We start from the raw sequence: 24,287 nt of genomic DNA on the forward strand, positions 1-24,287 counted from the left end.
TTCATCTCAAGCTCAGTATGTCCAAACCCAAACTTTGCATCACTGCCCCAAGCTTCCCACCCTTCCCATCTCTACTGTTCTGTTTCCTCTATCTCAGTTAGCACCAGTATTCTCCTGGTCACCAAAACCACTCTCACTCTCCCCTCCTTTCCCCTGCTCCTCCACTCTTCCCACCATAGACACCAAAGCTCACAATTCTCTATAATGTTTCTGGGATGGGCATACATCATTCTCACTGCCATTACACTACCTTAAACTTTTACTAGAACTTATGGCTGGACTATTTAAGTCTTTATATTTTTAGTTACTCCCCACTCCTTTCATCCCATACATAATTGACTGAGCTATTGTCCCCAACCAGTTTTGAACAAATGCCATATAGCACTTCCTGTTGTCTACTAAATAAAACAGAATGACATTTGACGTATTCCATTATCTGGTTACAAAAATATCTTTCTACCTTATAACCTACATAAAGCATTATATCAAACAAAATATTTTTTTCATTTTCTGAACACAGTTTGCCCTTGCAGAAGGCTTGTTTCTTAACTTCTCCCTGATGGAATTCTGTAACACATCAAAGCCCAACTCAAATGTAACCTCCCCACTTACACTCATTTTCACTTCCCTTATATTCTTAGTGTAACCTGTTACTTCTCTTTGGTATTTTACTTCACACTATGCTCTATGTTACCATTTTTCTATCTTCTCTCCCTGACTGTAAGCTCTTTGAAAGCAGGGACCTTATACTGTTCAACACTGAATTCATCATTGTCACTGTTTTGCACAAGTAGGTGCTGAATATTAAAAAAAAAAAAACTTGAGCGATTAAATTGCACTTGAAATTCGCTACAATACTTTTTGATAAAAAAGCAGAATTCAGTAAATAGCAGTTTATCTCAGCATTTATACAGTGGGGTTCAGTAACAGTAATACCAAGGGGAGAAAAAGATACTATTATAAATATGAATTCATTTACAAATCAATTTTACGGTATAAGCTTTGAGAACAACAATATGGTAAGGTTCCAATATTTCTGAGAATTAGTGTTGATGTACTAAGCTGTCCATACCACAACATTAGGCAGGTATGGGCTTTTGAGGATATAAGCAGGCTATCAACCCTTATTTTCCCTGATAACTCTGCCATTACAGCTAAATAATCCCTAAGCACGTGAAGGACTGGTGACAACTTCTTTATCTTAAAGAGGAAGTTTATACTTTAGAGTCATTTTGCAATGACTACCTTGCAATGACTAAGCAAAATGATGTTATATATAAAGTGGGTGTGGGCTCTTAAAAATCACTGTGAAAACAGGAGAAGCAGTACCAAAAGCATATCAACATATAATTTCTGGTGTTTTTATCAAAAGCACCTTCTCCATTTGTATAATAAAAGGTACTTTCTCCACTCACTCATCACATTCCCTGGTTCTATTTTGCCCTAAATTAAAGTGATGACAGACAGAATTGTTACTAATACCTTTCCTGAACTGACAGATAGCCTGGCAAATCACAGGACTTTTTCTTGTCCCTTTTACTTTCATAAAAAGAACATGTATGTGGGAAGGGAGCAACAACATTAAAAGAGCAGAATAATACAGCCTTTTAGATCACAGATCATGTCATTAAACTTCACTTCTGCATATTTATTCTATTACCAAATGACATACAAACTATACTTATTCTATAGAAACTGTTGTGCTACTTTAAGAAATTCTAAACATAAGGCTTTATTTGACAAAGAGCATTCTAAATCAGGAATACATTACTTTTTGTACTTTCTGACCTTAAAGAACTCCTAACATAGATGTTTCAAAGAAAAAAAAGAGAAGGAAAAAAAATCAGTTACTTAAAAAATGGGGATGGGAGTGATTTAGAATCTAGAGCCTAAACACAAAGTAAGAACTCATTCTACATGCAGTCCATGGTCCTCATACTGTTAAGTGACCAATGATGAATAACTCCCAATACCTTCTGCCAGGCTTAAACGGTAATATGCCTCATTTTACTGCAACAAATGAGGCTCCTCCTCCTATCAGTCATGGTCTATTCCAATCAGCAGGGTGCCAATAAGCCAGAAGCTAATGAAAAGGGCTTCAGACAAAAAAGAAACAATGGAGTGCTCCCAAGCCCAACCTTGGAACTGCAAGCCCAATTTTTTAAACACTACAGTGCACATTTCAGTTAATCTTTATTATGCTAATGTTATTGAGTCTAAGGAACAAAGAAACTTATTTCATGAATTACTTTTAAACATCAACTTCCCTGAATTTTCTTTTCTTTTGTTAGAGACTACTGACCATTTAACTATCTAGATTAAAACATACACACACATACACAATACACACACATACACATACTCTCTCCCTTTCCTTTGCTCTGAGGTAGAAATCAAAACATAAATTATCACAAAGAAGTCTGATATAATCAACAAAGTTCAACAGTCTTCTTGTTTGATCTCCTCTAAATTAAAGACCAAGTGTTTTGATATGGTATTAGGCACTGAAATAAACCAGATGTTTCTTCTCTATATAACTCTCCACGGGCACAATCTTAAAGGGTTATTGTCTGGCAGACGTTCAGGGAAACACAGAAATGGCACGAATATCCAGATTCTCCTTTCCCTCTATCTACCCCAGTTTATTATCTAAACTAATGCATAATCCATAGGGCTTTGGGAACTTTGTGTAAATACTTTCATGTACAATTCTCTTTCTAGCTATCCTGAGATTAAGACCACAATTATCCAGGCTTAAACCTAAAATAAAGGAACCTTTGCGAATGTATTATCTGGCCTTACATGTTTAATCACCCAGTATTCTGTGTGCTTTTTCTGTGTGCTTTTTAATACATAAACTGAAGAACAAAGGTTGTAACCTCTGTTTCACACATGAAAGACCATCTAAGACATATATCAGACATTTGGGGAGCTATTAGAAATAACTTCTAATGACAATAGCATGGCATTTCTCCATCTAAACCTAGATGCTGTATTTAAAATGTCACATTCTATAGAACTTAAAATTTCAAATACTCATGGTCACCATTTCCAAAGATCTGTAATATCTAACATCAAATTCTGAGATGCATGTCAGACTCTCAAATGTAATCCTCATAAAATTCCTTCTCCTCATCTCTTCTAATCCTTCCTATCCCCAATGTAATTTTTTGTCTGTTTTTCAGGACATTCTAAGAGCACTAAAGTGAATGTGAGTTTGTAATGGAAGTTAGAGAAAGAATGTGTTTGGGGGAGGTGTCTGGTGCAGAGTGGGGCAGGAGATGGATTGAAGGAAGGGATCTGAAGTGTGCAGACTATGGCATGCAGTGATGGAGCAGACGGAATGCATCACCATCAGCTATGACAGAAATGATTTATGGAATGACCTGGCTGCTCCTGCCTAGTAACAACACAGGATGACAGAACTGAGTTTCCATGACAACCAAAGCCCACCCACTAACCAGATTAAACATTCTCCCCTGGCTTCCACTCACACTGAATTTAGATTTTCTTTTCCAAATGCCAATTGGTTTAGCTAGTATGTTGGTCGTAATATGGCAGAATAGTCAAGGACTTGAAGGGTAACTGAAAAGGAGCTTGGAGGACCACTGACAACATCACAAATTCCTGCCTGCCTATCTGCCAAGGATCCTTTATGGAAGTCTTCCTTGAATAAAATAAACAAAAACTTTTGAGAAAAAAGCCCCTGAAATGCAGGTTATACTTTTTTAAGTTGCTTAGTATCGAAAGTTCAAATGCTATTTGTCTTTCTACCTGTGAAATATCTGCTACTGGATTCTTACAGAATCAGCAGAAGGAACTGGGAAGTCAATCAAATACCTGGGAGGCACTCATTTAATATTATAGAACAACTTTCTTCCAAAGTAGGTAGTTTACATCATGTGGAGTGAGTCCAGAATAAGTGAGACCACTCCCTTTAATCCTCATCAACACCTTGTAAAATAACAGTCACTGTACCACTGTCTTTCTGGAAGTGAAGCTAGTTAGATCAGATCTAATCTAATATCTAGGCTTTACCTTTCCTAGCCTGGTGATCCCTAGGGCAAGTTACTTAATCTTTCTGAGCCAAAGTTACCTGACCTTTTAAACCTTAGTTCCTCATCTGTAACGTGGGAATAATAACGCCAACCTCACAGGGCTTTCTTGAGGATTAAATGAAACGACGCATGTAAATGCTTAGTATAGTGCCTAGCACCTAGTAAGCATACAAATTACAGATGATATTTTTGTGGGTTTTGTTATCATCATCATCATTTTTGTCATATGATGCAAGACTGAATTCAACAAACATTTACTGAGCTCTATTTTGTGTGAGCCACCACTATGTGGTAGATGAATCTGACTTGGCTTCATTTCTCAAGAAACGTGTACTGCTCTAGAGTAACATTTATTTACAGAAACCATTCACAAAGAGGTTTATCTCTTTAAATTTCAACAGCTGCTTCCTACTACTCACACATTAACTGGTCTGCCTTTCCCATGAACAGCAGCAAATGTGTTTGACAGAGTTAACTGCACTTCATAGTAAGACATAAGTAAGACAACTCTGTAAAAATTCTGAGAGGCATATCACTCAGGAGGAAAAAAGGAAGGAAGAAAAAGCCTAAGGAGAAACTTTAGAAAATACAAAGCAGAAGTGCCTCTTACATAATTAGATTTGGAATCTTTACAGACTACCGGTAAATGTTCTCCCAAAAGAGTGGATTTCGTTTCAATGTTTTAAGGATCATATATATTAAAACCGGTCACTGCCTTTATTAAAGCAGTTCATTGTTTTGTCATTAACATTCTGGTGTGATGTAAACTACTTGCTGAGGAAAATACTATGGGATTCCTTCAAATTAGTTTTACTCATTTTAGCGTGGGTTCTTCAATGAATCTGTTTTTTCCTTTTTGGAAAGGCTCTCATCTCCTCTGTCTTAAATGAATCAGCAGCAGATGCTTATTCTTTCCTTTAAAAAAAATATATAAAATACCTTCCATGTTAGAAAAAAATCCTTACAAAAGCACTTCCTTCTCTGGATCAGAAGAATAACTGAGTTATGTTTTTTGGTTCCACTTGACTTATTTTAATGGGCAACTCACAAAGTATACGTTTAAAACTAATAAACAGATTTAACTATTAACCTCAGTAATCTGTGCTTTAGATTTCAAAATGCCCAAATTTTTCTTTTCCCTACATCTGTTGCATTAAGACAAAAACAGATATTTAAATTGAAAGTAGAAGGACAGTTCTTGTGGGAATAGGGTGGGAAAGTGTTCTTGTGAATTATTTTAAGGGCAGTACAAATCAATACAAACCGAAAATAGCTCTAAATGAGTAATGAAGTGGTTCTGTTATAACTACACCCTTTAACTATGACGCATACTGCCAACAAAATCTAACCACTGCATTCAGCAAAATATGTAAATTCAATACTTACAGATGCCAAAGCTTTTCCAAGTGCATCACCTGTCTGTGAGCTTCCAGCAGCATTTCCTCTGGTTCCTGAGTATTTCAAAGAGGAAAACAAATTAAGAAGTTTAGCAGGCAAGGAGGCATGCTTTTTTAGCACTCTGCCATTATTTCAATGGTGTTCTCCATTGTTGTTGCACATCTGTCACAATAAACCTGCAAATACTCTGCATGTGTTGTATTTAGTAAGCTAAAGTAAAGGTGGGTTCCTTACCAGTTTGTACATTAATGAAAATCAGAAAGTTTCTTTTCCTCCTTTCTTTCATTTTTAAACTCAATACTAAAAAATACATTGAGTCAAAAGGTACAAATTTCCAGTTATAAGTAAGTACTGGGGATGTACATGATAAATATAACTAACACTGCTGTATGTCATTTAGGAAAGTTAAGAGAGTAATCAAGGGTTATCACAAAGAAAAAAAAATTTTCTATTGCTTTAATTTTGTGTCTATATAAGATAATGAATGCTCACTAAACTTATTGTGATAATCATTTCATGATGTATTTAAGTCAAATCATTACACTGTACACCTTAAACTTATACAGCACTATATGTCAATGGTGTATCTCGATAAAGCTGGAAGAAAAAAATATGAAAAGAACAAAAATATATATATATGTACTGAAAAATATGAGATTCACTACAAATCACCAAATTCAGTTTTAGGGAGTTTTGCCAACCTAAAAAAGCTCACCTAGGATGCTATCTGATCCATTGATGGGAGGGGTGTGTGAGGCAGCAACATAAGGTGAACTGCTGGTACTGGCACGGTGGAAGCTGGACATTGGTGGAAGACTTGTGTTTATGTCTGTTGGTGAAACTGAGTGTGGAGGATAACTCTAAAGAAAGGGGGAAAGAGACATGATCTATTAAATATATTTTCTGAATAATATGCACATATAACTGGGCAACTACTATAACAGGTTAAAAAGAACATCACAAATTAGCAGCTGAAGAGCACTACTCTTGTCATTTACTTTTTCAAAAGGCATGAAGTAAGCCTAGAAGTATTTCAAAATTCAGAAGTTTTGGCAGAATCAAATCTTACACTTGTAATCCAAAAGAAACACAAGTGAGGACAAAGTGTTGCTGCACCCTAGTCATGTGTTACAGCCTACCAAGCGGTCATGTGAATGAAGGCTGCCATAACTACTGGATTGAGACATGTGGGAAGTGGAGGTCCCCAGAATTCCACCAAAACCAGGCTGGCTCATCCCATTTGATGAACTCCAAAGGTCAGAAGAATTGTGGGTCCCATCTAAGACAAAAAGAGAAATATAAAATTTTCCTTAGCCAATATTTTTTCTTTTATTTTGATGATGCTATAAAAATTCAAAGGGTACCCTCCAGATATGTTTTTCTTCCCCTTTCCAACCTAGTCTTACATCTAGTTTTCTTCCCTCCAAACTGTATAGTTACTATGTTAAATGAAGGAAAAAAGCTTTATAGTTAGAGGGAGAAAAAACAATTGAAACTGTAGTAGGCAGGTCATTATAAAAATCTTCACAAGACCTAAATTCATATCAGGGAGGACAATAAAAATTCCAAATCTGGAGATAGGTTGGATTTAACTTTTGGTTAAATGGTATACCCATATACAAAAAGTTCTTAATCTATAAGCAATGTATATTATACCAAACATTCTCAAACTAGAATAAAGAAGTTTCTCTTACAGAGAACCTAAGTAATGAATAATGACTATATTATAGTCAGCCTTCAAAAGAAATGTGTTAGCAATGACTTCACTCACCAATGTAAAGTCAAGGAACCATTTATGTAGTAATTTATTGCTCCCATAGTCCAAAACCACAGAAGACCAAATAAAAATGATTTGCTAACAAGAATGAAAGGAAGTGCAACACTTTTTCTCTCTTAAAGTCTTATTCTGTTCTATGATATTCACTTTTTATTTGCACTGATAATTCTAGGGGTGATATGAATCTGTAATTTAAACAAGAAACTAAAATTGTTAATAGCTTTTATACATTTAAATCCTAAAATGAGAAAGAGCAGCTTTACTCACTTTTCTCAACTGAAGTCCTTTATAAATTCAATCAATATTAGATGGGCACTCCGATGCTTCGCTGAGTAATCCAACTACATTGCAGTCAGCAATAATTAGCAATAGGAAACTTTAAAACTAAATTTTAATTTGCTTCAGCCAAACATATCTAGATATTTCAGACATTTGTCTGAACTTCTATACAGATATTCTCTTTCCTCACAACTTTAAAATATTAGCTAATATACAAGAGATAACTGTTGTAGTACTTGACAACTATTTGGCAGTACTTACCTTGCATAAAGAAAGTGCTAGCAAACATACTGGTTGGTGGCTTGGGAGATGGATAACTAGGAGATTCACGGTTGAAGTCATCTGAATTTGGGGATGGTGCATATACCTTAAAATTAAACAGGAAATTTAATTAAAATGTAAATGACTGTCATACCACTTATGTAAAATGTGTTACATTTCCTGAAGGGCCTAAAAAGGCCTATCCAATATCGAAAAAGGTCTACCACAAATCCAAATAAACGGCCTAAATCCTCATAAATAACGTCTAACTTGGATATTATCTACCTGTTTGTTTTTAGCTGATTACTAGAGAAAAAACTGTTCTAAATATCCCTGTAATGCATCTTTGTGTGACAATTACATCAGGTGGTTGAATAAAGTCACAAATGTTGACTTTGCTTACAAAACACAAATCCATATAGGCTCATGATTCAAAATGTGATAGTGGAAACTAATGTCTTTTGAATACAGCATGAAATAAAATTTGTTTTATTTTATGGATTTGTTGATAAAATCTATTCTTTTCACTGTTACAAGATTTATCAAAATCAAAATGAGTTAGACTAAGTGTTAATATTCTTTATTACTATTAAAAGTTAACTGTGAAAGGCACAACACAATTGTTCAGAAACTTCCTTAACTTAGTAGGGTTGGCAAAATTAAAACCAAGTTCTGCTCAGGGGTTTTAATTCTTTAATTTCAAGTAAATTTTCAAGTCTGGCACAGCTTTCAGGAAAGGCTCATTTAATCTGTCAGAGCAGTATTAATTTCCTTTGGTAAACCTTTGCTTCAGATAAACAAAGTATGAACATTTTGAATTGGCAAATGGCCAACTCTGTCATTTCTCTGGAAAACTAAATGGGCATCCAAATAACTGTAATAATCAAAACATGATCAAACCATTCTCATGATGACTACTGAAACCAAGAAGGAAGACAAGTAAGTAACACTTAAGGTGATACATGGTCTGTTAAAGTAAAAGTAAACCAGGAGTCAGGAAGAATGGAAAGGTGTCCTACTGTGAGCAGTGTATGAAACGTATTTCTTTTGTTTAGTCTGATAAGGGTACATCTATTAAATTTTAATCCAAAATAAAAATTCAAAGTGTTCACTTAACGTGGAAAAAAGTAACTAGCTCAATAAAATTATGGGAGGATGCGTAAAAAAAAGCATCCACATTATTTTTTGCATAAGCACAGAAGATTTCTGGAATTACACATAAGAAACTTAATGGTTACACCTCTGGACTTATAACTGGGGAGGAAAACGTCTGCTTTATGCCTTTCCACACAGTTTGATATTTTTATCAAGCATACATTCCTATGCATTAATAAAAAAGTGGAGGAAGCACACACAGATTAAAATGGGAGCCAATTTTTTATTTACATAAACTGTCATTTATTCTTTCTCTGAGGCATTAACTAACTGTAAAGATTCCTGGCAAATTACCTAACCTTCTGAGACTCAATTTCCTCATTTGTAAGATGGTGCTAACATTACCTGCATGGGGGGGCAGGGGTTGATGGGAAGATTAGATGAGATAATACATACAAAATGTTTAGGGAATTCCCTGGCGGTCCAATGGTTAGGACTCTGCACTCTTAATGCTGAAGGAACAGGTTTGATCCCTGGTTGGGGAACTAAGATCCCACAAGCCGTGCGGCCAAAACAAAACAACCTCCCCCCAAAACAAACAAAAAAACAAACAAAACCCACAAAAACAACCTGGATTCCTCAAGATGGCTAAGGCGCACAGAAGGCTCGAAAATGTTTAGCATGGTAACCACTCACTACGTATTAGCCAATAATATCATCTTTCTAATTCTTATTAAGAGCAGTTACACTGCTACATATTGTGCCTGTTTAGTACTCAAACTGCTATTTCTTATAGTTTTTGTCTGACATCATCCTACTTATATACAGTTCACCCTAGATAAAAGGTTAAAAAGTCAATTTTTAGTCTTCTTGCTAGCCATGCTACTACAAGCACAGGTGTGTCTTTTTAATGGACTGGCATTCAGGTTAGTTTCCTACTTCTTACATCCCAGAGCGGAAAACACACACTTGTGGTACCTGAGAAGTTTGGGACAAGATATATTCCTAAGAAGTACCCAGAAGGATCCTAGATAGGGGATTATGCATTATACATATTAAACATATTTTTCTAGTTTGGTGCTATGACATAAAGACAGAGTTAGAATGAAAGAATTGGATATACACAAATGTGTTTGCAATGTATTAGATAGGCTGATAGGCAGGAAAAGTTTTCAGGAAAGGAATTTTGTACTTTTTTCTTTTAATCAAGTTTCAGCATCAAAATTTAGCTTTAGCTAGATGTCCTCTGTCCCCTTTATAATATACAGATTTTCCCCAAACTATGCTGAAACCACAAACAACAAAAAAGAGATGTAGAAAGAAAATACAAATGAGAATAAAATTTAGAAGACAGCATTAGAACATGTTTTTGTCACAAATGCTTATTTACTATGTATACCATCACTGATCTGAGAGTATACAATATAAAGTTCTCTAATTCTATCTAGGTTTTAGATTGAAACAGTATGTAAACCTCCCAATGATACTTATGAAAAACTCCAGTTTTGATGTGTCATTTCACACAAAAAAATCTACATAATTTGTCAGTTAAAATTTATATATAATCTCCTAATATATATTTCTTTATCCTTATTTCTATTCAATTCACTATATTCCATACAAGATAAACTTACACTTTAAAATTTTTTAAACGTATGCAATTACAAAAGCAAAGAACTTCTGCTGATTTACAAAAGAACTTTTGCTGACTTTATGGATTTACAAATTGCTGTAAATAAAGGAGAATATGCTGATCAGATAATGGTTAATTGATGACTATCATGGAAAGCAAGAAAACCAAGATAAAACACACGAAGAAGAGGCTTGCCTGCTTGCCTACTCTATGTAAAAATTTTGAAGTTGTATTGAGAACACAGGGCTCATTTTAGGGCAAAGTTGTTTTTAATGTTAGTCTCTATAAATAGACTTTGAAAAAGATAAATGGATTTTTAAAGAATAGATCTTATAAATGAAAATGGTAAAAACTCTAAATTACTACAAGTTTATCATTTATTTACTAACATAAGTTCAAAGTTTTTATCATGATAAAAATGTTTTGAAAACCATGGTTCTCAAAGAGGCCCATCTAACAGCATTTCTAACACACGACAAAAAACTTTACTTTTGGTATCTTAACCATAGCTTGCAAAAACATAGATGCAATGTTATGAAGCAGCAGTTGTGCCAGTTGCGATTTTTCAGATCAAAGAGTTCTTGCGGCAAAGCACAACTGATGTGGTCTCAAAGACTTTATTAACTCCAGATGTAGGAAAATAGTCAGCCAATTCCACAAAAAGAGCAAGTCTCTTTTAGTTACAATCAGTACTGGCCACAAATTAAAACCAGACTGCTTATGTCATCTGATCACCTGCACATAGATGCCAGTTTTTTCCTAGTTAATGATCTAATCACACATTTAAATCTTAAATATGATTTTGTATCACAACAAACAAAATTAAGAGAAAGGAATATGTGTGCTCAAGGTGATTAAAATCTACCAGGAGTCACACTATTTTAAAAAGAAACAGAAAAAGTACAATTAATTTAAGATGTTCTATTGAAATGTGGTAATTAGAAATTTTCTTTAGAATTCTAGCCTCCATTTCAGAATGTCAGGTTCAAAGTAGGTATCATGTGGGAATGTCCTTCTTTCTCAAGTACTTAATTTTTCTCTTCCAGGAATGGAAAAGAGAGAAATTTTGAGTGTTGGGTGAACAGAACCATAACATTTACCCCAACTTAAACGAATATAACTGAAAATCTAACAGATACCTCTCTTTCATTGTTAAGTATGTTTGAAAAGAATAAATTCACAGTAATATCTCTACTGTCCTCATCCCATCAACCCAAACTTACTTTTTAAGAGTGACAGAGTACTTCAGGGATGAATATTTACATTACTCTATACAGTGATTACACAATTATCCTTGGAATGTTTTAGCTCATAAAACCAATTGGAGTCAAGTTAGCAAAAACATTCCTTTTTTTCCTGCTTGGGTGATTCAGTTTAGTCATATGGATCACCCCAATTCAGGGCAGTCCACTCTCTGTTTAGCTTTAGAGGCTGGAGGTGTGCACTGTGCTCTTGATTTCAGTGCATCCTTCCTGTAATTAATACTGGAAACATCTCTGCAAGGCAGAAAGGCATGATTTTCTGATAGTTGTTCAGCAAAGATGAAAAAAAGTAGAAGCTTCTGCTAAAAAGATCTTTTTATCTTGTCACATCCAGTGATGAATTAAAAGATGATGCCATTCCCTATGCTTTTAAAAATAGATCCAAAGCCTGTGTGGTACCTGATATCTTTAAATGTTCTAAATGATGAGGAAATGAATTGGGAAATTTCTTTAGTATGTGACAATAGCTCGCTAGATATCTTAATTAAGATACACTTCCACAGAAAATGAGAGGAATGCTTTAGACGGGCACTGTCCAATAGGTTTCTGTAATAATGGAAATGTTCTATATCTGAAAAGACAGTAATGTATCTATGTCTGTACAATACAGTAGATACTCGTTACATGTGACTACTGAACACTTGAGATGTGGACAGTACAAGTGAGAAACTGAATTTTTAATTTCAATTTAATTAATTTAAATAGTCATTTGTGGCTACAGGTTACTATACTGAACAACACAGGATGAAATCACTCTTCCTTACCCACCAGTTTAAAATTAGATAAATTATTTTGAAAGAAATATTCTAGGAGCCTCATAAACTCCAAACGCTCTGAAACGAAAACCAAAACTCTTAAACATTTTGGGAACACCTTTATCTAATTTGGAAAGAAGAAAGACGGAGAAGCTTATAAATTTTTCTGAACATGTTCTAACACAGAAAGTATTACCGATACTTCATTATGTTTAGGCTTCTATTAGCGCTTTTGTCAAGATGGTTTGACTAGCAGTTCTCTTTAAGTTCCAATATGTTAAATACCATTAAACACTTTAATGCCAACATTAAACCTCCAATGTGTGAAAAGTTTATGCTAATAGCATAAATCATCTCCAGCATAATCTTTATCATCAATTTACCAAAATAATAAAGCAAAACAAAATCATTTGGCTAATTTACCCTACCATCATAATTTTAAAATAAAAACGTGATACTATATTCAGGAGCATACACTTAATTTATCTCATTTTATATAACTATATTTTGTATTAAGCAATAAAAATTTTTCAAGATCTAGTTGAGTATCTAAAACCTGACAACTAACAAACGAACAAAACAGTTCAGGTCACTGGAAAAAAAGAAAACCCCAAACCAACTCAAATTCTAGCTTTAAAATCTGTAATTAAACCTCTGGGCCACTGATTTTAAAAGTAGGCACATTTAAGGGTCAACACTCAAAAACTAAGAAAGAAAAACTAGGTAATTATTATAAGAATTTTTTAGTTACTGCTGGTCAACCTATGCAAGTTTCATACACAATAATACACATAAACAGTTTCCTTCTACCTCTGCATTTTGTGGGACCTGAATTTACTAAAAAGAGGCTGCTTAAAAAACAGTAAGTAAAATTTCTGCTTTAAATAATTGGACTCACTGAGATAAGAGTGCTAAGTAAAAGTTAAAGAAATTTTAGATTAAGAAATTTAACTAAATTTAAATTTAGTTAAATTTAAATTTAACTAAAAGTTAAAGAAATTTCCTAAAAACTATTCCCTATTGATTTTTCTGATCATTTTGGATCCACTGTTTTCTATGCATACTGACCTTATGCATAAACTTGGATAAAAAGCATATCTTTAACATAAATGTCAAAATCTTAAAGTTTCTGAAATTCAGGGCTTCCCACTTTCCTGGTTCTTTCTTTAATCAAAATTAAAACCAGCACAACCCAAAAGAAAAAGACATTTAAAAATTTAAGTACATGAAAGAGCAGTCTAATTTAAGAATCTCCTAATATCCAAGAATATTTAAACAAATGAAAGATTTGATAAATATCTCAATGTTTTCAGTATTTTAATATTACATAAATGTAGTAAATTTTGCCGTAAAGTCCAACCTACTACTCAAGTTTTTATGGTAATTCCAAGCCTATGGGGGGGGAGGAATATTTATATAGTTCCAGTACTAAATACTGTAAGAACTGAAACCAAAAGGCATCATAAAGCAAAATGTCTGAAGTAGGACTAACTAAGGGACACACAAGCTATCCATGAAAGATTCTTTTCATCTAATTAGTTAGCCTGAAAAAAAAAAACTGAAATTTCTGTAAAAGGCATAAATATATGTTCATATTTTCAACACTCATAAATAAAAGGACCAATATCTTTTCCCAAGAATTTCCGGAGAGCGATTTGGGGTGAAATAATGTAAAATTTCCTTTCTAACAACGATAAGAAAAAAGAATTCTAGCTTTCAGTACAAAGCAGCTTAAAATCAATTACTACTGCTGCTGTCTAAAAAGTATAGTTGAGTAATAGTGGTTTTCATGTGTGAGAATTTCTTCTTAGGTAAGTCAAACACATTTTAATTAATCTTAACATCACTGGGCGTATTTTATCAGTTCTTTATTGTAACCAGTATCATTTTTATAATAAGCACAAATTTTTTTCCTGAGAGATAAACCATGGAATTTTTAAGGGACTGGGTTTGAAACTTGTATGCTAGGATAATGTACTGAACAAATCAATGAGTGTCACTTCTTCGCTATCTACATTTTAAAAATATTTAGACCCAACAATACAGCACCTGATCCCTTTCTTCAATATGTTCATGAGCTAGTGGAAAGGGACATAAATTTCCTTCTAAAAGATTAATAAACCTGACCCGTGACAACATATTCTCCTGGCAGAGGCTTAACTTCCTGGTATTTGTGTTCACTTGAATCAAGAAAAAAAGACCTTCTTGGATTCATATCTAGAATATCGTCTCATACATTTTTGATAAAGGGAAAAAAAAATCAAAGCAGATTTAAGCTAAACTCCTTGTCATCCAATGTCTTTAGCATTCTAACTTCAGAGAATGCTTAAATGACTTCATGTTTTCCTCATCATACAAATGTTAGATTTAACCCTACTGGGCCCAAAGCCAGCCTGGAAATTCGAGTTAATTAATTATATACTTTCCTCTCTCATGTTAATTAGCAGTAAATCCCCAACGGAACAGAAATGTAGCGCTATATACTCTCATATTGGTTTCTGTGCTTTTATTAACTGAAAATGTTTATTTGAAAAATAAATCTTAGAAGTATTTACAACGCAATTTTAGCTACTTGCTGCTCTCATACTTATGATAATACAAATTATGTGGGGAGGCAGGTGCCAAAACCATGGCTATACCAATTTTCACTACTACGAGTTCTATTAGAAGAGGCCTTCTAATTTCCTGCATTTAAAAACATATCTAGGATAGTTTTAAGTTCTTCATCTTAAATAGAAACTAGTAAAAAGCTGCTTGACTGACCATATCAATTAGCATTCACAAAATTGTAAGTCTGATCATACATGCAAAACATATTTATTTTTAAGAATGGCCTAGTGTTTTTCTCAGTGACATTTTCTTTCCAACGGAGTACTTTGATACAACCAGTAGTAAGGATAAGTGAAATCTGGCCCTCTGCTATGGAGACTAGTTTACTTGTCCTTGGATGATAGAAAAGAGAAAACCTGCTCTTTGACAGACCTGGGTTCAGTTCTGGCCTCAATATTTAACTAGCAGGGTGGGGCTTAAACAAGTTACCTAACTTCCCAGCACCAATTTTTCCTTACTTATAAAAGGAGGCTAGTAACAGCTAAATGACAGAGTGGTTATGAGAATTAAATGAGGTAAACATAAAGTCCCCAGCGTAGTTCCTGACACAGAGTAGCCCTTATGATCATGTTAATTCCTGTCTCTTCTTTCCCAGATTCCATACAAAGAAGGTGAATATTCAAAATGTGTTTCTAAGCTTGAGTTTTAAAACTTGGATTTCTGTGTTGTCTCTAATAATATTAAAATAATCCCCTGAAATAATGAAAAGAGCATCATGCCTGTACTTGCTCCAATTTTTATACCTGGAACACTTTATAGCATCTTCAGTTCAAGGCCTAGAAAATGGAGGCTGATGAGATAGGTGAAGAGAACAGGAATCCTCTCCTCCCAAAACTTTCCTTCCTTTACCTCTAAGACTTTCTACCTTTCTGCATAAAGGACACAATTGAGTCATATCAATGAGAAAACTGAGTGCAGGCCAAGTTCTTTATAAGTAAGGAATCTCAGAAATCCATTATTCCTTGCTATTTTTCAAAGTTCAAAAAAATAGATAATATTCAAAGTGATTTTAAGTCCCCTATTTATCATAAACACATATTAATATCTTATAGCATGGTACATAATACAGCTACACAAAAGCTACATGTGATATAAAGCATTAACCCCTTCTCTTTTCTGATAGTGGGGAAAACAGGGTTAACATTTTTGCCTTTTCTTTTCTGCACATAGATGCCCAAGTCTCTTATATTTCCAACAGTACAATTCGGCCACATAATCTTAAATAACAAAATATGAAAAGGCTCTTCTCTTATTAATCTCTTTTTTCCTAGAGTCTGTTCAGTCTATTTATTAAATTACCCCAAGCATCCTTAAATATATGGAAATCAACTTGAAAATTTAAAAATAAAAACCGGAAAAAAAGAAGGAAAGCATTTTCTTTAAGGCCAGTATCACTCAGGATTTCTCACTCTTTCATAATACCCGTAAAAGGATCTTAAAAATGAAATCAAAATATTAATGTTCAAAATATAAATCTGTCCTATCATCTTAAGATAAATTGATAAAATGGAGTTAAAGAGTGAGCTTAAATTTAACCGGTTCATTATGAGAATTATACAAAAATTCTGTAACTCAAGTGAGGAAATACATTTCACTTAGACTCTGGCAACGTTAAAGTGCTAGTTTTTACTATAAAGCATTGATGGGTAGACATTTCCCAATATATACAAAGATGAAGTATTTACCATAGTCTTTGGATAATATAATTACATACTATACGATTTTCTTATTGAAGAGTTAGAACAATAATAATAAACTAGATGTGGTAAAAGTAAAACACATATAAGACTAAGGGCTTATGATACAGAGGACTAAGAAAATATATCATCCTTTACGCATTTTTCAAGAACATAAAAGTCACCTTTGACCTATATCAAGCACAGGCTATCAACTTTCAGGCTACACTTTTCTAACATACCAGCCATGTCATCTACCGTAAGCCTGGAAATACTTAATACGATCAAAGCTGTTCCCCACCCCTCCACCCCTAAATGTAGAACAAAGAGAAATGCTGTAATAGAGTGATCTGTGCTCTTGAAAGAATAAAATCTAAACTCAATCTGAGTTATAGTCTCTCTGCTTCAGGGGTCCTGTATGATTAATTTTACTAAACTTGCACACACACCATTTTCAAACAGACTATTTCACTTAGAATAGGACATAAAAGAAAAAATTTTCACATTTGAAAGACAGTTGCCAAGGAAATTACATAGAGATCAAGTTATTTCACTTATACCACCCATCTAAACCTACCTCTCACATTCTCCAAAGCTCTGTTTATATGGCTAGTGTGAACACATACTTTTTAATGAGTTTAAGGATATTTTGGCTTGACTGTCATCTAGTAAGAAAGCTTACTGAAAAGTTAAGAACCAAATGCTAACGAAGTCCAAAGAGGCCTTACCAAAGCAGTCAGAGAACGAAAAAGTGCTTTCATTAGTTCTCACGTACACTGGTTAAAGTCATATGCTACTTTAAAACATTTTCAAGTGATAAAAAGGGAAGGGACCAACATAACTGACTGTATACCTATTTTAGGAAAATGTGATTAATTTTTTTTATAACTTCAAACATTAACATTAAAAATGCCTCTACTCCTGACCAAAAAAAATTGCTGAAGTCATTTACGTATTTAATACAACACCTGAGCTAATACATTGTTTTGGAAAAATTGAGGAGGAAAATACTGTATTCCTGACATAAACCCAAGATTGTTATTCACTAGTATAACATTTTTATGTTTATCAACTATCTTATAAAGATAAGTCCTACTGAATATTCCAGAAGTTCACCTTCTTTTTAGAATACACAAAATCCTCTGACTTAAAGATATTTTTGTAGAAACATACTAAGTAATTAATACTGAGTAATTAATTTAAAAAACAGAGAAGTTTTACTTAGCAACACAGAAAGGTATTATTTTAAAACATCTAACCATGTGCTATAAATCGACCAGAAATACATTCTTTGGAAAATGTATAAATGCACTCTTTGAAAAATAGTGATTTATTTTATGAATCTGTACAGGGTCAAAATTCTAGTTTGATTGGAAACAGATGGTATCTGAGTAAAGTCAGGCTCCGGACCTGAAACTCCAAACAGGAAATACGGCCCTCACTAGCTGACTGCTTCCCTAATCATTCCCAGAGCTTCATACTTGTTATTTTTATGAATATCTAAGATGACTTTCATCTTTCCCTTCTATCTACAAAGCATCAAGTAATCTTCCCTCTTTCTCTCTCTGTTATATATGTATTTTACATGTAGATTATATGTTTACAATATAAGAAAACATTAAAACTAATGTACTTTCAAGCTCATTACTAGTAAAGACATCAGGCATTAAAAAAATATCCCACAAATTCAAGTTTATTTTCTATATTATTTTAAAAATAAAAGCCAAAAACTATTGAGTAACTGTGTCAAAGACAACTTTGCTAACCATACTTACAAAGAAACATACAATCTTAACGTATTACAGAATATGATAAAACAAAACCTCACAGGTTTTAGTAAAAAGTAATTAATCTACCCTCCTTTCCCTTAAACCAGTTAGAAGCTATCTGAACAAAGAAAAAGACTTACCGTTTTTCCATTGTAGTAATACATCAAAGAATTGCTGCCCATTCCAGGGACAGGATAAGCACAATACATGTTGATTTTGAAAATGTTACTGTTTGCAGCTAATGCACTCAGCTTCTCTCCAAGACATACATCCACACAGCCAAACAGAGTTAAGTCTTCAGCACTACGCATCCACACATGATCTACTCAAAAGGAACTTATGCAAAATAGGACTGAACCAACTCACGGAGCAGAGAGGGAGGGTTTGTGCTGTAAGTAACCTCTTTCAATCTCTATCAAGTCCTCACACTGGTGGAGGATACCAATAAGACAAATTCTGGAATTTTAAAAAAATACAAGTCACAAGTGCTAAATAATAAAAAGTGATACAGTGTCTTGGAGATAAATATCCCAAGGAATTATTAATATTGTCATATATATAGTATATATGTCTCTTACAAAGAAAGACAAACTGACAGATCTGCTAACCTATTTTTAGTTTAAATTAGAGCACTTGTAGCAGGGAAACCTAGCTTGCTACACCTCTAGCAACATTACCATCTGGCATGGCCTACAGTTGCTTCTAACGATGATAAACACATGATCAAGCAATCAGGAATTGGAAACACTGAATCATGTGTAACAAGAAGGATCTAAACAGTTAAGCCTTGTACAAAGTCACTTCCTGGAGAAAGCGGACCTGTCATGTAAGTACCTCTAAACTAGGTAGAACAAACCATGATTTTTTATGTTATAAAAACGGTATGGAAAGAAATTTGACAGGAACACATTTCATGAAAAAGCTCATTCCAACAATTCAAAAAATTATCTTGAAAATAAATGATCTGTTTTTAAAACATAATATTTAATATAGGTTTTCAATTATAAAGCTCCTTAAATTCCTCACTCATAACACCAATTAAAAGTTTATAATGGACTGCACTTTCCTAGAATATGTACTAAGCAATTCAATAATTAAAAAGAAAAAACAAACAAGGTTTTGTTTTCCCTTACATAAAAATATGAAAGGCTGGTATGTATAGACAAAATGTGCACTGTAGCTAATAAACTAAAAAAGATTTCTTGGAAGTCTTTCCTCCAAGTTCATTATAGTTCTTAACTAACACTTAATATATTCATATTTCTATGTTAATGTTCAAATTTCTCAAAAAGGAAAACTAATCAGTGTGGGAATAAACATCTCATAGATTTAAAAAATTCATTATACTTAGAAGTCAAAAGGTCTTAGACATTGTTTTGCCAATACTTTGTTCTCACACACAAACATATTTCATTATTTAAAAAAATTTCAATTTGTCTTTTGGTGTGGATTCTAACCCAGAAAAACAGAATAGCAACTTTTCTTTCCTCTCATTTCCCCCCATGAAAACCTCTTTGTACTATCTCTTCTCCCTGTGCCTTGCAGGTTCTCACAAAACTGTTAATCAGAGGACAGCTCACAAGCTGCAAAAAAGGGACACATCACTTTTTTAAAGGCACCTTTCATGAAGCAGAACTGCTCTAAGGGAATATTCTATAAGGGATCCCCAAACCCACCATTTTTATGAAAAATATTCATTAAAATATAACAATAAAATCAAATAAGACAATAAGGCCAGCTAAGTTCATAATGTTTTAAAAGCTTATGGTGTTGGAATAACAATAAAACCTCCCCACACTCTCCAGATATAGAAAGGGCTAAGCAGCAGCTGCAAAAGAACATCACTGTACAGCAGACCATTAAAATGCCAGTCTGCAGAGTGGCTTGTAACTTCCTCCCTCCTGAGAGACCACAAAGACCCATTTCAATCCTTAGAGAACTGTGTAAAAAGCGTTGACTTACAATTAACAATGCCATGCCTTAAAACCATTCAAGTAAATTTTAGTCTTTTATAGACATAGTCTCTCTCTGACAGAACAGCTTAAAAAAAAAAAAAAAGGAAAATCAACCATCCAAAATAAAGTTTCCTTTTCTCCGTAATGAATAAAAAAAAACCAAAAACTTACTTTTAAAATAGAAATTTAGGGGACTGGGGGAAAAGGGCAGCCACAAAGCACTTCAACATTTTCTTCCTACAATCAGTAGGAAGCTCAGCTTCAACCTGAGAAAACTTTTATATATTGATTTAAAAAAATCCACCTACAGTAGTTAGGCTCGTTTCTTTGGGGCTTGCCAGAAAAGAGAGAGTACTATGATGTTTGTTAAAACAAACAGCATAATGTAAATCCAACTATGCAATCTTGGCTATTAAAGCACAATGAAAATTTGAGTATTTCATTAACAGTTCTTTATTTTAGAGGCAACTATATGGTATTCTGAAAGTAATAAACAAATATCCAAGTTTAAAAAGTTCAGAGTAAAACCAGACAGTATAATACTCTTTTACTGTTCTAAAGCAGTTTATTAAGGAACTGGATAAGACTTGCTATTAAACCTGAAACCTGAACTTTGAAACATAATAGTTTCTAAGCAGAGCTGAGTAATTAATTAAAAGCTTTTGCTTCTACTTTTCATTCCTCCTCTCAGAAACACAGATACAAAATCCATACATGTGCTCAAATGTAAGATGGAGCCCCCCCCCTCCATGTACCCAACACAATCACTTGGTATACACTACTGCCTATACTGAGGGCGGATATAGAAACGTGAGGGAAGAGAGAGGAGTTGGGGGGGTGGGTGGGCGTTTACATACATATGGCACTAAATTTATTCCTCAAAAACGGCAAATCATCAAGAAAACTGGTGGTAATTTAAATAAAATAGTCCCGTATTTTACTCGTATGCTATGGTAATGTCCTTCAAGTTTGCTACTCCAAAATAACATCTTTTTGAAGTCTGCCTTACCCAAAAGAAAGTAAAACTGGTTGATGTAGACATATTTTTAACAGTTACAAATTATCTTCTATGATAAAGTCCTTTTTCTCTTCCTCAAAAATATTTTTTTAAAAAAATCTAATTTAATCTATGTAACAGCTGCAGCACAATTTTTTTTCTTAAGCAGAATCATATTACAGGAAAAAAAATGCATATAGATGGATCAAGTGCTGCTCTAGTCAATGCAGTTGTTTAATCTTTGCCTCTTTTTTTTGAAGGAACATGTCAAGGGTTAATCCTATGACTCAGTCTGACAAAACGAGTCAGCTGGAGACAGGGCCACTTTTTAAACCTGATTTCAGACAGACGTGCAGCCTGCACAGGAGCTCTGAACTGTCATGCACTTTTTATCCTGAATTGTTTCCACCCGCAATTCTACGTAATCACTTATGTGTTATTCTAAGATTATGTGATCTGACTCAATATTCATGCTACCTAGTCCAACAATCTAAAAACTCACCAACTTTTATAGCAAAATGGGCATTATGGTACACACTGGCAACATGATTAATGAAAATGTCAGAGAACCCTGAAAATATATGACTTGGAGCCATACATCTTTTATTAGCAAACTGATTATTCCTGGTTTGAGGATTACTGCATTTCACTGATTTTAAAATATACTTCCCTGCCTTCAATATTTCAGGATGTGATGTTTATTGCCATTCCAACAATCATCAAGCACAGACCTAAACTAGATAAGAAAAAGCTATGATGTGTTTTGCCTAAGCAATTTACTTCTTTCCAGAAGATTTAGGAAAAAATGTTTCCAAAAAACCTACTAGGTAGAGACCTTCTGGCAACTTCAGTTTAAATTCCAGGCCCTTATTTCCTTCTTATTTTTCTGTTGACTGGGAAACAGATCATCCTTGGAGAGCTATGCAAAATTTCCTGGGGTTACCCATGCAATATTTTAATTTATTTTATTAGCTCTTCTTTATCCCTGATATTTGGATTGCTATAACTCTCAAATCTGTTTTTTAAACTATCTTAAACACGAATGTTTCAAGAGTGACTTAAAATTCTAAAAAAATTTTAAAAGAAAATTTCAATTTAACTGAATTACACATCTTGAATTAATTAATTAATAAAGGCCAGTTAGTGGTTAATATTATTGTACATTTTTCTAAAATAAGCAGGCAACATTCCAGTGTCCCAAAAGGCCAAAAGATCTGGCTGGAAAAGTAAATCTAAAACCCACTCATAGGATTCCTCATGAAAAGTTTCAACATTATTTCTAAGTGAATCAATTCCTGGAAAATAAGACTTTCAGAGTGAAAAACAAAGCTAAACAAAGTTCACATGTGAATAATTCCACAAATGAACTCTATATATTCCTGCTTTACGAAACTCAGTAAATAACTAATACGTTATTGGTTGCAAGGGAGGTGCGGGGTGAGGATAGTTTTAAGAGGATAATAAATAAGAGAATCTACAAGTAGGAAGATACAAAAGCAAAAGCAAAAATGTCTCCTCTTCCTTATTTAGCATGCAGAAAGATGACTAGTAAATGAATACTGTCTCCTAAACGCACAGTAAGACACCAAAAAATTCCAGGTATTATATCTGAACATTATATTGCAAATTTTTCTAGTATATGCTGCTTTGTAAATAAAGTCACTCCTAAGTGTTCAGGAAGTTGGTCTTCTGGTCTTTTTCTAATATTTAGAAATATTATTTTTCTCACAATTTAGAAAATTTACTTTTGCAAAAAATAAAGCAAGAATATAAAACTCTAGTGAAATAATGCATCCCTCTCAAACCGATCCACTAACAATCAGTACCTATTATTTAAACATAATAATGCTATTTATCTGAAATCATATAATGCATCTTCTAACTCAACAATATTACTCTCATCTATCTTGCTGATAACTAATCAATCAGTAAAAAGGCTTCCAAATACTGTCTTTCCACTGTATGAAAATATGAAAAATCAAAGACCTGGTTTTCTGATCTTTCCTCAGGTGATATTTTGAAAAACTGGTTCCAATTATGCCTTAGTTGTGAGTACCTAAATCCTAGCCAAACCAATAATCAGAGTTATATTACAGATTGGTCTGAAAACTGGTACACAATTTACTTGGATATTGATTGGAAATGAGGAGCAACCACCCCCCCCACCACTTCTCAGTAAAATTCATGCTAAAGTTCACAAATCACATCATCTGTCTCAGACATAGAACATCAGATTTCTTATCATCTCTTTACAAAAATCTCAAGCCTAATGTGTTTTAGAAATGCTTAATGCTTAACAAAATAGAAAACACCTATCTGTATAGCCAATGTAAACAGTCAGCTGTATAAACTGCATTTATAGGGCAAAAGAACACTTGTTTAATTCCCCTTTTGACAACCATATGACCAAAATGAGGATGTGTAAAAACAGCCATACCTCCTGGAGGAGAAAAGCAGATAAATCTCTTTCTGAGGTAACTAAACAGTATCCCTCTGACATCAACATGAACAGAACTGACAGATCATACAAAGCTTCTAAAAGGCAATCATTAAATACCCCTTCAAACAAGATAGAACTACCACTACTGAGAATATATAAAACATGAAGCAAACTTCATGTTTATCTTGATCATAAACTCACTATGACAAAGCAGTTTTCCTCGAAAAATTAAAGTGGGGAGTCCCCCTCCCTAGTAATTCCTGCATCTCTTGGCTGTCCATTTCTTTCCCCATATGAATTGCAGTTTGTCACTTCTCATTTA

At 33.8% G+C, this 24,287-nt stretch overlaps 1 protein-coding gene across 16 annotated transcripts in view; it reads right to left on the minus strand.

Moving 5' to 3' along the window:
• TCF12 (transcription factor 12) overlaps positions 1-24,287 on the minus strand; it is a 380,655-nt gene that overhangs the window by 40,388 nt on the left and 315,980 nt on the right. For 12 of the 16 annotated variants that reach the window (XM_089907165.1, XM_022579593.3, XM_022579585.2 and 9 more), the window contains 4 exons: positions 7,774-7,879; positions 6,596-6,735; positions 6,172-6,316; positions 5,445-5,509 (listed from right to left, as the gene is read on the minus strand). In XM_089907165.1, the coding sequence (XP_089763291.1) occupies positions 5,445-5,509; positions 6,172-6,316; positions 6,596-6,735; positions 7,774-7,879 (456 nt within the window). Of the gene's footprint in view, positions 1-5,444; positions 5,510-6,171; positions 6,317-6,595; positions 6,736-7,773; positions 7,880-18,713; positions 21,264-24,287 lie in introns of those variants that run through there. The other 4 variants (XM_022579588.3, XM_022579590.3, XM_022579589.3 and 1 more) reach the window with 4 other exon arrangements.

Source organism: Delphinapterus leucas, chromosome 2 (assembly GCF_059928025.1).
Source record: "Delphinapterus leucas isolate spDelLeu-1000000601 "Yukka" chromosome 2, BTC_Dleu_Yukka2, whole genome shotgun sequence".
In the NCBI taxonomy this organism is placed as follows: Eukaryota; Metazoa; Chordata; class Mammalia; order Artiodactyla; family Monodontidae; genus Delphinapterus; species Delphinapterus leucas.